The sequence below is a fragment of the Mesocricetus auratus genome, unplaced genomic scaffold (genome assembly GCF_017639785.1).
Source record: "Mesocricetus auratus isolate SY011 unplaced genomic scaffold, BCM_Maur_2.0 Super-Scaffold_100004, whole genome shotgun sequence".
Taxonomy (NCBI): Eukaryota; Metazoa; Chordata; class Mammalia; order Rodentia; family Cricetidae; genus Mesocricetus; species Mesocricetus auratus.
Genome location: NW_024429189.1, coordinates 5,517,078 through 5,530,732, shown reverse-complemented (window position 1 = coordinate 5,530,732; position 13,655 = coordinate 5,517,078). Strand labels below are relative to the sequence as shown.

Below are 13,655 nucleotides of genomic sequence, written 5' to 3'. Positions count from 1 at the left end.
TGTGTGGTATCAAAGTCTAAATATCTCTATCTTGTTCTTATAATATCCTTGCTTCTTAATATTGTTTAGTCCCAATTCATTTAAGTGAAGCTGGATTTGGAGTTGCATTGGCTCTTGTCTTCTGAATCCAAGCATGTTGTTAAAATAAAATTCAGAATGTCCGTATTATATCAAAGAGCCATTGATATAAGACAGAAGAAAACAAAACTAGGGACTGTCATCTGTTTATACTCGGTTCCATTTCTGAATCTTCATGTTTACTATCTTCCTTATATATGCATACATATAAAAGTTGAACATTTCTCAGTTAACATGAAATTAATGTTTAAGTTTCCTAGAGAATGAGGAATTTCCTAACAGCAATCCCCACTTCATCGACTCCACCTGATCTGACTGGATGCATCTGAACTGGCCCCACATCATTGACTCCATCTGACCAGTACCATCCTGAAACTGGTTTGGAACTGCATCACTTGACACAACTCCGGAGCAATGAACTGATAGAGTGTACCTTTACAATCAGGCCAGAGCTTCAGTCAAGACCTTCAATCAAGCATCTCCTGCCAAACAGAGACTATTTAATCTATTTAAGACTGTAGTTACAATAACATTTTCTTCCCACAGGTTCCCATGAGATTGTTATCATCCCATTTTAACAGGAAGCAATTTTGAGAATACTGTGCCCCCTTTCCCTACTGTTGATATTACAGGATAGTTTGTACCTGTTAGTGTTAGTTTTCAATTATTATAGGGTTGGGATTGGAAGGAGGTGTTCAGACTTGGGCATCTCTTTCAAATAAGCTTAGGTTTAGATGGGATAGATATGCTTAGGCTAGGATATGGGTAGAGTATAATTTGTTTATCATCTTCTATGTATATATGCTTTATTTATGTTTGAGACATTTTGTTTATTGACATAATTTAGTTTTGTTTTAAGTCTAAATCTTTTCTTTAGACTAAAAGGGGAATTGTAGGGAGTGATTTTACGTATCTGTAAGCACTGACCACTCCCGTGTGGGTGTGTTCACGGGTACCTAGAATGTATGGTGGTAAATAGAGAGGGGGAGGGGACTTTTTCTCTTTGGGTTTCAGTTTCGACCTGGAGAGCAGCGTGTGAACCTTTGGTTCTAGGCTTTCTTAGCTTTTCACGTAACTGGTTTCTCTTTCAATAAGTATCATAGGACATCCCTAAATTTGTGTAGTGTAATATTTCTGCTTCAGGGGAGAAAGGGAGATAAGGGGGGAGAAAGACAAGAGCTGAGGGAGAAAGAAGAGAGAGAGAATATCCTAATACAAAATAGTCAGGTGAGGAGAATAGTCAGGTAGAGTAGGAAGGAACCTAAGCTGAAGAAGACAATGGAGGCAGATTTGGGAGTCCACGGCAAAGGCAGTTTGAAGCCTGGCAGAATGAAGATCCACAGTCTCTGGTATATGAGGTGTGGGTGAGATACTGCCTTTCTCCACAGGGATACCTGGCTGAGGACATCTGGTTCATAGATACACCTGGGCAAATCAGAAGTCTGCCAGAGTTCTTCCCCGCCCACAGGTGTTCAGAACTGGGTTTTCCCTCCTGAGGGTGGGTCCTGCTGTGTACCCGAGGTCTGGGCTGTGCCTAAGGACTTGCTGCTCAGAAATTTAACTGTCTAGGGCCCTGTCATGGACCTCAGAGGTGAGCTGAGGGGTGAGGAAGGGGGCTGTGGGTACCCTCAATTGGTTGCTTACCACCTGGTTGGGGCCTTATTGCTACTGGGGCCAGAGGCTCAGAGGTGGCAGTGCCAGGCTTACTGGGATGGCAGGAGTCCTGAGGGTCCCTGGATCTTTATGTTTGTGTATATGTACTGGTGAGGGGTGGTTAAGTGACCCAGAGGTCTGGGTCATAGTGGAGAGTCCAGATATGACTTGGCAGACATTGACTGCAAGTGACCTGTCTATATCTTTATGAGGCATCCTCCACCTTCCCTGGCATCCCAGGACAGGGGGGTGTCAGTGGCCATGAAGCTGGCTTTCCAGGAGCTCAGAGTTGTCCAGGCTGCCTACGGGGAGAAGGGAAGGAAGGAGGCTAAGGGGAAGCATCTCCAGATGGCTGAGTGAGCAGTAACCCTTCAGGGCTGGAGGTGGCTTGGAGAGGAGGTACCATAGGAGCCAGGGTCATATTGATAGAATGAATATGCTTGGTGTTTCACAAAGAAACACATTGACAAAGCAAAATTAATCCAGGAGGGGACTTCCTTTTGGCAAAAGTGTGTGCTGCTTGTGATCAAGGAAGTAGGAGCACAAAGTCCACTTAAATTTTTTTTCTAAGCACAACTGATGACTGTCTTACCTCATTGGTTGGAGCTGGACTTTATAATCTGGTGCTGTTGATTAATACTTATCATCACAAAGGGTAAGGGTGTGGTAGAGTCAACAGAGTTCTATACCAGAAGATACTGACCACCTCAGATAGAAAAAACAAAAAGAAACTCACTTCTCATATTCCCTCTTTTCTCCCTGTACTAAATTACATATAAGAAAATTATGATGGTATTTTTCCTTTTAAAAATTGATTTCTGTGTGTGATGTATACTTGTGGGCATGTGTGTGTGGTGATCACAGAACAACTCTGTGGAGATGCTTCTCTTCTACCTCCTGGGTTCTGGAGCTCAGACTCAGGTTATCAAGCTTATGAAGAAAGTCTGTCCCTACTAAGCATCTTACTGGACAATCTTAACTGAAAAGCTCAGGTGACTTTCTTTAAGCTTACATGAATTTTAAATATTGGAAGTTTTAAATACATTAGCATTGCCAGTTTTTTGTAATGTGTACTGAAATTCACACAGTAGAAAAAGCAGTAGACTCACGCCTTTGAGTCATAGTATAAGCCTGGGGACCGAAATAAATAATTCTGTGCTAAAAGCACAGGGGCATGGGTATATAGATTAGACAGAGATGCTTTCAGCATGATTAGAAGCACTTTTAAGTCTACACTAAAAGACAGCCAAAGGAGATTTAAAGTTTTGAGCTTATGATTATGATAAAAGCAGTCTATACTTTACCAAGATTAGATTAATAGCTTATCAGAACTCCACTGATTAATGTTAAAATTCTGAACATTTGAAGTCTTAATATAACATTAGAGTGAGAAGGAAAGAAATCTGAATTATTTTTCATTTTTACACACTTTACGTCTCTTTATTAGACCCCCATAGCTTACTTAAGCTTTTACATCTTCAAACCTTTACATAGTGTATTTACACACATCAAATCATTTCCTTAAAGGCTCACAATGTACATAAACTTCAAACATTTTTCTCCTATCCAGTCATTTGCCATGAGACACAGGTAGGTGGTTGATTACTGAGAGAAGTCATTGTAAAGCAATTCCTTTAAGTAAAGGAATAGTAAAAAGTTACACTGAAACCTGTTTTATGAGTTTATCACTTTGAGTGTGACATCTGTCAGCAGGTAAACTGTGTCTTTCTCAGCTGGAGACCTAGTAGCTCTAAAAGAAAGTGAGACCTGGTTTTACATGTGAAATGAACAGACAAGGCAGCTGCAACCCTGGGGAGAGAGTTGTTTGCTTTTGCTTGCTGCTGACAAACTAACAAAGCTACAGTTAACCCTCAACACAACCAGAGATCTAAGAATGATAAATTGTAGCAGGATGTATAATCCAAATGGATTATGTATCAATTAAAATGACTGAAATTTACCTCTGCCTGACTTACCCTGATGGAATCTGTATTGGCTCAGGAAAGCCTAAGCCTCAGTTCTCAGCACAGAAGAGATTTATTTGCCACTGAGGGACAAATAGCAGGGAAGAAGAGACAAAGGTGGGAGATAGAGAAGGAAGAAGGGGAAAAGGACAAGGGAGAGAGGTAAGGGATATTTATCCCAGATGGATAGAGAGGAGGCAGATGTGACTCATAGAGAAGGATTGGGTGTTTAATTTTAATTTGGACACGTTAATTGGCTGAGCCAAAAGGGGGCTTTTGATTGCTGGACTAAAATACTTCTATAGCCATACCTTGGTATTCAGTCTCAGAAACAGGAAGTGGCCAAATAATAGACTAGACCTTTATGGAGAGCTTTAGGAATGTAATCTAATGGATTTTATCAAGGCAAAGGGAATGGGGGGAGAAGGACAAGGCCTGCTTGAGCCATGTTTGCCATGTTTAGGCTGACTAGATTCCCTTCATTCCCTCCTATCTGTATTATTATTGGGTCTCTGGGTGTTGGGTAAGAGGATATCATTCTCTCTGACTGCTTCCTGCTGACAATTGTGCATTGTTGTTAGGGAACACAAGGGAGCTAGGTTGTTGGTCTAGGCTGGAAGAGCAGCTGTGTCAACGTCCTGATTATGCGGGCCCATCTATTGCTAGGGAAGTGTAGTCTGTGTGGCTGCACCAGGGATCTAGATTTAGAGGAAACAGCTGGGGCCGGCACTGGAGTTTCTGGAGCAGTCTGGAGTTGATCTGAAGTCTTTTGGGACAGATGAACTAGGAACAGAGGTAAAGTTAAGGGTTTAGAAAAATTTTATTTTAAATGTACATTTGAAACTTTTAGGTTCATGGGCCTTGTAGTGGGATAAGGAGTCTCAAGACCAGGGAAAAAAGGAGGAGAGGACTAAGGGACTGGGAGAGATCTCAAAATTAGGAATAAGCAGTAGGCAGGAAAACTGGCCGTTGGTTTACAGGAGCACTTATCTGGTGTCTGAGGATTCTTGAGAGGAGCAGGAAATTTTAGATTGACTATGGGATGTTAATTGGGGAACAACTGTTATCTGAAAGTGGGGTCAGGCTCTGACGGGAGAGTATACTTTGAGAAAACTTTGTGTATCAGAATAGTCTTTTGGGGGGTGTTTATGCGGGCTCTGAAATGGAAATATTTTAGGAATATAGATGATGGCGGAGGCGTTGACAAACAGTGAGAGGGATGGTCTATAACAGGGTTTGAGGGGTTTGTGTGGAATGTTGAGAGAATTTGGCTTTGGTTTCCAAAGGGGGACTTGGATTGTTAAGGAGAAGGAGTGCCTGGCCAAGGGACAAGCAGTCAGGAGTGGGGCTGGTGTTGTTAAAATATCTAAGGTTACCAGTAACGAGACACAAACCATGAATGAATGGTCCCACGTGAAGTTTTATTGGTAGACAGGAAAGGAAAGGGGGGATGAGAGATAACCAACCTGTGCAGAGCTGAGAGAGAGAGAGAGAGAGAGAGAGAGAGAGAGAGAGAGAGAGAGAGAGAGAGAGAGAGAGAGCAGAAGACGAGAGAGCTTAAGTGGGCAAGGATCTGTCCTTTAAAGGGGTCCTTTGCACCTGTGTACCTGTGTGCAGACTGGTTCTCATGGAACTCTGGGCTGGCCAGAATGCTGACTGAGTGAATCCTACCAGGTAGCAGGGCAGGCCAGAGTAATGCCTGAACCTTTCATTCCCACCTTTATTTATTATTAAAAAGAGGTGGGGGTGTTAGACGTGGCAGGCTAGGGAATAAGGACATTGAGTTCTTAAGACTGCTTCCTGCTGACCTGGGTGACATTGACCATCTTTGGGGAAACTTGAGAAAGTTCAGGTATTGTCACATCCGGGGTAGCTAGTTGCTCCATCGCAGTGGAGTGTGGAACTGTCTGGTGCCTCTGTAGATCTCTTTGGATGTTAGCAGAGTGGAGGGTGAGGTTAAGTCTAAAATTTTTTTTCTTAGGTCCTGGTATTTGAGGGGAAGATTGTAAGATGAGGGAGGGGTTCCCTAGGGGTCCCAGGATGAGGGAAGGGAATCCTGGGACCAGGGAGAGGCTGAATAATATCTGGAGTGAATCTGACCTGTTTGGATGGGTCTAATTTGGCCTCCTGGAACTTACAAGAATCCTTTAAGTTTGTGAAAACATTAAGTATTAGCATAGTTAAGTTAGAAGTGACTTGGCAGAAAGCATTAACATTTTTAAAACTGACAGATATTTTTAGCACAATGAAAAGCACCTTAATTTTGAGCTTATAGTTTTGATCGTATAGTGTCATAGATGGTTTTTAGCACAATAAAAAGTACCTTAATCTTGACCTTGCAGTTATGATCATATATTGGTATAGTGGTTTAGTACTCTGTTGGAGTTAGATAGTAGCTTATCAGAACTTTATTAATATTAAAACTATGAACAGTAGCATCATGAAAGAAAATTATTCTTTTTAATGTCTTAATTCACTTTATTATATTACCATCTTATGTAGATAAACCTTAGAATACCTGTTTCTGAAATCTGTTTTATGACAGAGCTTTGTCATGTCTGTTATTTTTAAGCTGGCAAAGCTACCAGTTGTCAAAAGCATCAGAGTTCTTGAGAAGGACACAATACTACCTGATAAGGGAGAATGAGAGACTTACTAGCTGACTGCATGGACAGCCATCCCCAAGGTCCTCCACAGTTGTTGAAGTCAGAGACTACGAGGACACCTGCCTTCTGCTGATAGTGTGAGACCCATGGATTGGAGACTTTTTAGGAAGGCTTTCTTACCATTGACCCGAGCAACGTGGAGAAAGTTGATTCCAGTGTCCTCTTGTTCACGGCCTGAAGAGTCCTTTTCAGCAGTTGAGGTGAAGGGCAGGGCTGTTTAGTGGCCAGTGTTGCCACTTTGTGGGTGGAGTTTCTTCAGTGTCCACCAGTCTTTCTGGAGGAAATGGGGTGGCGCCAGCAGATGGCCCATCTCTCTGTTGTAAAAAGCTTTTTAATAAAACATTTAAATGCCACGTTCTCTCGATCTCTGAGTATTTGAGGGCTGTCTGTCTGTTTAGTATGTCTCAGTAGACAAAATTTATCTTTAGTGACTTGCCTTAAGTGCATAGGTGACTAGGGAAAAATGTCCTTTTGTAATAGTTTTACCTTTGTAACCAGCTTACAGGAAGGATTTGGTGCTATAAATATTTTGTTAATTTGAAATAGACCCTTATAACTTTAAATGTTTACTATTATTTAAAAATGTAACAATTTAGAAATATTTGATACTTAGTATAGTTGAATTTAAATTGTATATGAAGTTACCTTACATTTTTAAAATGGTGGTTACATATACACCTGCCTATTTAAAGAGACAGAGTTAGTGATGGGGAGGAAGATCCACAGTAGATAGAACAGGGGACCCTGGGAAGGCACAGTATTCCATAAACAAGCCATGCACAACAAGTGGCCGGGGTGGATGGCCTGGTCAAGGTCCACGTCCCTTTCTCACTATCAGAACTTTCTCAGATACAACAGAGACTGGGTTCCTATACTGCTAAGTCCACTGCTTTCATAAAGGAGTTTCAGTATATTGCTCAATCCTATAACCTTACTTTTCATGATATATTCATGAATGTAACCAATAAATTACTACCTGAGGAATGGAGTCGAGTTTGGGAGCAGGCTAGGGCATATGCAGATGAAGTACACCAAACCAATGCGGCTCACCCTACTGGGACAGAGGCCATTCCAGATCAAGAGCCCCAGTGGGACTATAACACTCTAAGTGGAACTTTGGCTAGAGATCAGTTTACGACCTGCCTTATGGCTGGTCTACATAGGGCTGCCCTAAAACCAGTTAACTATGAAAAGCTTCAGAACAAAATGGGGAATCCCTCTCAGTTCCTAAACCACCTTACACAGGCCTTCTTACAGTACACCAATGTAGACCCAGAGGGGACAGAGGGAAGACAGCTCCTTATGACATACTTTTTTTCTCAGAGCTACCCTGACATTAGGGCTAAACTTAAAACTCTAGAGCAGGGGCTCCTAACACCACAGGCAGAAACTGGAACATTGGCAACTGGGGTACCTGCAGTAGAGGGACTGCTACTAAAGGAGGACATTGAAGAGACACACAAAGAGCAGTGGGAGGCCTTGAAGGAAGGGTTAGTGAAGTTGAGGAGAGAGTTTGTTGGATGACCTTGACCTGAGTGAGGGTTTGGCCATGGGAGGGAGGCAGAGGAGAGGGACAGGGAGAGAGAGGGAAGGGAGAAGGAGAGGGAGAGGGAAGGGAGAGAGAGATGGAGAGGGAAGGAAGGAGGCAGGTAGGGAGGGAGAGAGAAGGGGGGTGGCTTGTGTTTGATGTCTGGATAGGTAATGAATTTAGGGCAATCCAATTGGTAGTGGATGTTTGGCAATTATTTTGGCAGAGGATAAGTAGAAGTGTGAGAAAAGAGATGAGAATTGTGGGGAACAGTGATCTTGAGAGAACAGGCACTGGAGGGTGAGAATAAACATGCAAAGTGGTGAGTTAGGAGACTATCTGGTGCTGAAGGAGGTTTAGGTGTGCTGTTAATCTGGGTTATGTAGTAGGGTAGTCTGGGGGGAAGTCATATAAGTGTAGTGAGTCATTAAAGTTGGGTGAAACGACAGCTTGACAGGTTGTCATATCAGCACAATTATTGTCTTGACTGACAATTGAAGAATGCAGCCTTCCTGCCAGCCTGGTTCCAGAGCTGAATCAGTCCCAAATGAACACACAGGAGGCTATATTAATTATGAAGCTGTTGGCCGTTTGCTTGGTTTCTTACTGGCTGTCTCTGACTTAAGTATTTACCCATAATTGTTAATCTAAGTATTTCTCTTACCAGAGAAAGGGTCCGGACCTCTTACTTCTATGGCAGCTACATGATGACTCCCTGTGTTTCTCCTTCCCAGAATCCTCCTTGACTCCTAGTCCCACCTATCTTGCTTCCCTATTGGCCAACAGTGCTTTATTCAACAACCAATAAGAGACAGATTTCAGAATGACATTTCCCATTGGACAATGGAGATGTCAATCTTATATATCCATCTGACATGAGGGAGCTGTTATCCATTTAAAAAGTGTAGAAAGAAGTAGCTAGAGGATCCTCATATATTAGAGGGATGGATACAAGGTCTTTGAGAATTGTGGAACAGAAGTGTAGAGCATCTGGGGAATGTTGAGGCAAAGAAATGAGTGTGGAGGGATTGAGGGCAGCACAGGTTAGGAATGTGAATGATGTGTTTTTAATAAGAGAAATTTGGAGAGATAAAATTGGAAATAGTGAAAGGAATGGTGGAGTCCTTTTTAAGTTAGGAGTTGAGGGAGAGTCTGGTGGGAATAGATTGTGGCAGGGGATCCCAGAGGTTCTGTCTTTACCTTCAGCTCTGTCACCTAGAGGAAGGGATTCCAGTACTCTGAGCACACCAGAGTTATTTGTTAGATTTAGAGGTGAGCAGAGAGGTGAGAGTGCATAGACAAAGAGATCATCCATGGATGGTTTTATACAGAATTTTGGAGAGAGGTAGGCTACAGGGACAACTGTCAATCTTAGGGAGTGTTACGTGTTTTATAAGTGTAAGGATGGAAGGGTTTGTTTATACCTGGGAGAAGATGGGCTGGGGTAGAAAGAATGTTTTAAGTTTAAGAATTTGTTTTTTTCCTGTGGAAGGGAGGAATGAGGATATGAGATGGTCCAGAAGTAGCTTGGTATAGGGAATGTCTCAGGAGTGAGTTTTTAGGGATCCATGAGTACAAGGGCAGAGATAAGTAGTGGAGATGGACTAGGTAGTCTAAACTGAGGTGCCTGTAGGTTGGTGTAAGAGAGAATCCAAGATAGGCATTTTGGGGACAAGACTACCAGAGAGGAAAGACCTACAAAGGAGGAGGTTATATCTATACACCGAAGCAGGTGGGAGAACGAAGGGCCGAGGCAGTAGGAGTGGCTGGCCAAAAGTTGGGGACTGTCTCTGAATCCGTGGGGAAGAACAGTCTAGGGCAGTTGTTGGGATTGTTGAGTAAAGGCAAGAGGTGTTAGAGGTGGACGTTCAGCAGTGTTAAAAAAAGATTTAGGACTGAAAGTTGATAGGATAGTATAAGGGTTAGATAATTAAGGCCGTGAAGGGCCAATAGTTAATGATGGAAAGGTCCTGGATAAGACGGAAGGTTCTATTCATTATTTTGACAGCTAATATGGGAGTGCTGTAGGGTGAGGCGGTGTGGCATAGAAATGATGGGTTTGAGGCCTAGGCAGGGACTGCTCAAGGGTAGGGAGTGTTAGAGTTTGGAAATGCAGGCAGCAGGGTCTTTGAGTATAACTGAGAGGGGTTTATGCCATGCAAGAAGGGAAGGAGAGGTGGTACCCCATATCGTGGGGTTGACTACAGAGGTGAATAAGAGGAGTTTGGGGGTGTGGAGAGTGTACAAGTGTAGGTTAAGGAAATGAGGAGTGTCCTGAGAGCTGTTGTTGGGGTAAAGAGACAAATTTTATTTCAATTCTGGAGAGTATGGGGAGAAAAAAACCTTAAAAGGAACAAGTCAATGGAGGAGTGTGGAGGACTGGTTGTGCATTTTGACAATGGGTGAGGGAGAGGGGTGAGTGGGACCACAACAATAGCATAGTGAGAAGGAAAGAAATCTGAACAGCTTTTCATACACCTTAAATTACTTCCTCTGACCCATAAATGACTTACTTAAGCTTACGTGTCTTCAGACCTTAACACATTTCCTTGGGCTGTCATAACTTCAGATGTGTGTGTGTGTGTGTGTGTGTATCCTCTTAGACATGCATAACTGATATCATTCATTTTTCCCTGATCTACATTACTTGTTTGTTTCTCATAACCTTTAGAAATTACAAATCTTTCTTAGTGTGAAGCCTGTCAGCAAGGCAAACCGTACATATGAAATGGACCGACCAGACATCTGGGGGTTTGTTGTTGTTAAAGCTGCAGTTAGTCATCAATGCCATCAGAGACCTGAGAAGGATAAATTGGAGTAGGAAGTATAATTTAAATGGTATTATATCAATTAAAACGACAAGAGACTTGCTTAGTCATTTGAGGCTTACGTGGTTCTTTGTAGAAGCGGTAGTTGGTCCATGGCTGTCAGAAAAAAAGCAGCTTTTAATCTTCAGTTGTCACACAGAGCAGCCAGCCTTGGCTGTCAGGCTCAGGTTTGTGGATTTTTTCTGTAGAGAAAGAACAATTAACCTTACTGTGATGAGGCAGAGTACAGCAGTCAATCCAAAAGTATCCACAGTTTCCGCAAATTTCCGGAGGCAGATGGGGCATGGATCAGTTTTGTCCAGTGGTTAGTGTTCAGGTAGAGTCATTAGTACAGTGTTCTGTTTTTGTTGGAGATCTTAAAGTTTTCTTGTTAGGAGGGCATCTCTGTTTATTGTGGGGAGTTTTTAATTGAAGATCGCAAATGCCATATTCAGCAAATGTCTGAGGTGTTTGGGGGAACAAGTATATGTTAAGTATACCTGCTATTTATGCTTAACTTTGAAAACATACAAGAGGCTAAATGAGGCCTATTTTGGTAATTAATCATGAATATAAGTATAGTTCTAAACACATTAAGTTAATACAGAGTAGGGCTTGCAGCTTCATCCTTATAAAGTTTGAATCTTAAAGTTTGAGTTGAAGATTTCATTGGAGATCTTCTAGCATGAAAACAAACCCTAAACCATAAATGTAGTAAACATTTGTCATAATAGAATATTACAGTTTTTCTCTGTATGACTTCGCGTAAGTTATAGGCAGTGTCAGGACAAGAACAGGTAAAGGTGAGAAAGTGGCAAGGGCCACTGTCTTGCTGGAAGGAGATGTTATCACCAGGCCATAACTTATATTTTAGCTTACTTGGTAATGGACTATGAAGAATTTGGCTTCAGGAGGGGAGGGGGATGATGCAGCTGTAATACTGTAACAGTAAAGGTAGGGCTGATGTGGGAGCAAGTGTGGTCCCATCAGCCTGTAGGTGGATGGGTGAGACATTTGGTATAAGGATCAATGGGGGGCCAGCATCAGGCTGAGAGGAGGGGGTCCTTTGGAGCTGATGGCAGGGGTGTGGATGAGGCAAGGCTTTTGGAGCATCACAGCTGGAAATAGCTCCAGGAGCCACAGCAGCAGAGGAGACAGGGGAGGAAGCTTTATGGGGAGGGAAAGGGTTACAGTAGCCCAAACACAGGCCCAGGGAAGCTGTAAGACTTCCTGGAGGAAGCTGAAGGCTGGAGGGATATCACTGAGGTCCAGAAGGACCCAAGGGAACTGGACTTAGCAGGCAGATTTTGGAGGAGGTAGTGAGGAATGGTTCATTGTGGCCCAGATATGGGCCTAAGGAAGCTGCAGTCTCTAGTGGGAATGGAGAGAAGGCCTTGGCTTGCTTGGGTTACTGGTTGTTATGGAGTGTTAGACAGGCTGTGCTGAGCCCACTTGTGCATAGACTCCCCTCCACCAGGTCAGGATTGGGCCTTGTGGAATGGGCAGGGCTAACAAGAGAGTGAGTGTGGCTAGGTTGCAGAGGGGTAGGGAGAAGGAGGTGGGCCGAAGGAAGGAGGGACTTTGACAGCTGTGTGCAGGGGGGACTGCAGTAGCTAAGGTAGATCAGGCCTGAGGTGCATAGCCTGTGGCATCAGTGCATATGCTGAAGCTGAGACTCAGGTGGGTTCCACTGCAGCATGGGATGTATGGAGGAGGACAGGACTGGCTGTATGGACAGTGCAACAGCTGGTGGGCACAGAGTACTGCCCCTACCCATGGGACATTCAACATGGGGACTGGAGGGCACCTAGGAGAAAGATGGAGGACAGGAGATACGAGAAAGGACACCAAGGCAGGTATCTGATCAAGGTGACGAAACCTTAATCTTTCCAAGGTATATTTAAGGGGCTTGGAGGAGGAAGCGAGGAGAGGAGGGAATGAGGGTGATGACTGTAGCTTCAAGGAAACTGTCAGGGCAAAAGGTCAGTGGGAGAGGTAGCTTCCTGTGTTGCCTGGTAACCTAATCCACAGGGCAAAAGGTCATGGGTAGAACCTCCTGTGTTGCTTGGTAAACTGACCGTAGGTCCTTACTTTATCTATCTCAATCTTTCCCTATTGTCCAAGCTTATCTCCTGGTGAACTTGGGGGCTTTCTGTTGAGCTAATCTTTAACTGACAAGCTGTAGGCCTGTTTCTGAAATTTAGCAGAGGTAGCAGGGTGGTCCATAGTCATGTACTCTCTGTGAGGATAGAGTCACATTTTCTCTATGAGTACGTGAGGCAGCCACAGCTGGCTGATGGCCGGAGGCTTCTGACAGTGTACAGTCAGTATTCCCACAGTCTGGAGGAGTAAATAGGGGACATGAAATAGAGTAAAGACTGACAACAGTTTGGAAAAGTTCAGAGTCTAAGAGCCACACAGAGGGCTTGTAGCAGACAGAAGGGAAGGCAGAGACATGTTTCAGGTACCGGGGTTATTATTGGATGATAAAGTGCACTACTAATGAGATTTTTGGGTGGAGAAAGCATTTCCATCTCCAGTGAAGACTGGTGAGCCAAAGTCAAGAGACAGGGTGTGAAGAACAGAGATCTCTGTTAGGGAGGGAGTAAGTGTTACAGCTCTGAGGGGAAAGGCATTTCAGCAGTTGAGACTCAAACAGTACCACAAATCACATTGCACAACAATCCTCACAGAGATTTAATGGGAGGGAAGCACCCAGGATGGTGGCTGCCTCTGATCAGGCAAGAAGGAACTGAGAACTGAGCAGAGGCCAGGGCTTATATAGGGGTACAGAGTCTTTCAAAGTGGATATTTCCAAGGTGGTGATAGGTGGGATTCTGAGCTCAGAGCTTAGGTTTTTAACTCTGCAGGGTAGGGTCTGTGTCTGGTTGTTAGGGCAGTTAAAGTGTTTTCTGGGTAAAGCTTTGCTGTTGGAGGTCCTCAGGGAGGGGCCTGGCCA

General features: G+C 43.5%; 1 protein-coding gene across 6 annotated transcripts in view; it reads left to right on the top strand.

The window, feature by feature from the left end:
- Positions 1–1,529: 1,529 nt before the first annotated feature.
- The window catches only part of LOC121140322 (histo-blood group ABO system transferase 1), a 40,717-nt gene continuing 28,591 nt past the window's right edge, over positions 1,530–13,655 (top strand). Inside the window, exon 1 of one of the 6 annotated variants that reach the window (XM_040745182.1) lies at positions 1,530–1,669. In XM_040745182.1, the coding sequence (XP_040601116.1) occupies positions 1,657–1,669 (13 nt within the window). In that variant the 5' untranslated portion in view covers positions 1,530–1,656. Of the gene's footprint in view, positions 1,670–4,270; positions 4,491–13,655 lie in introns of those variants that run through there. The other 5 variants (XM_040745181.1, XM_040745188.1, XM_040745184.1 and 2 more) reach the window with 5 other exon arrangements.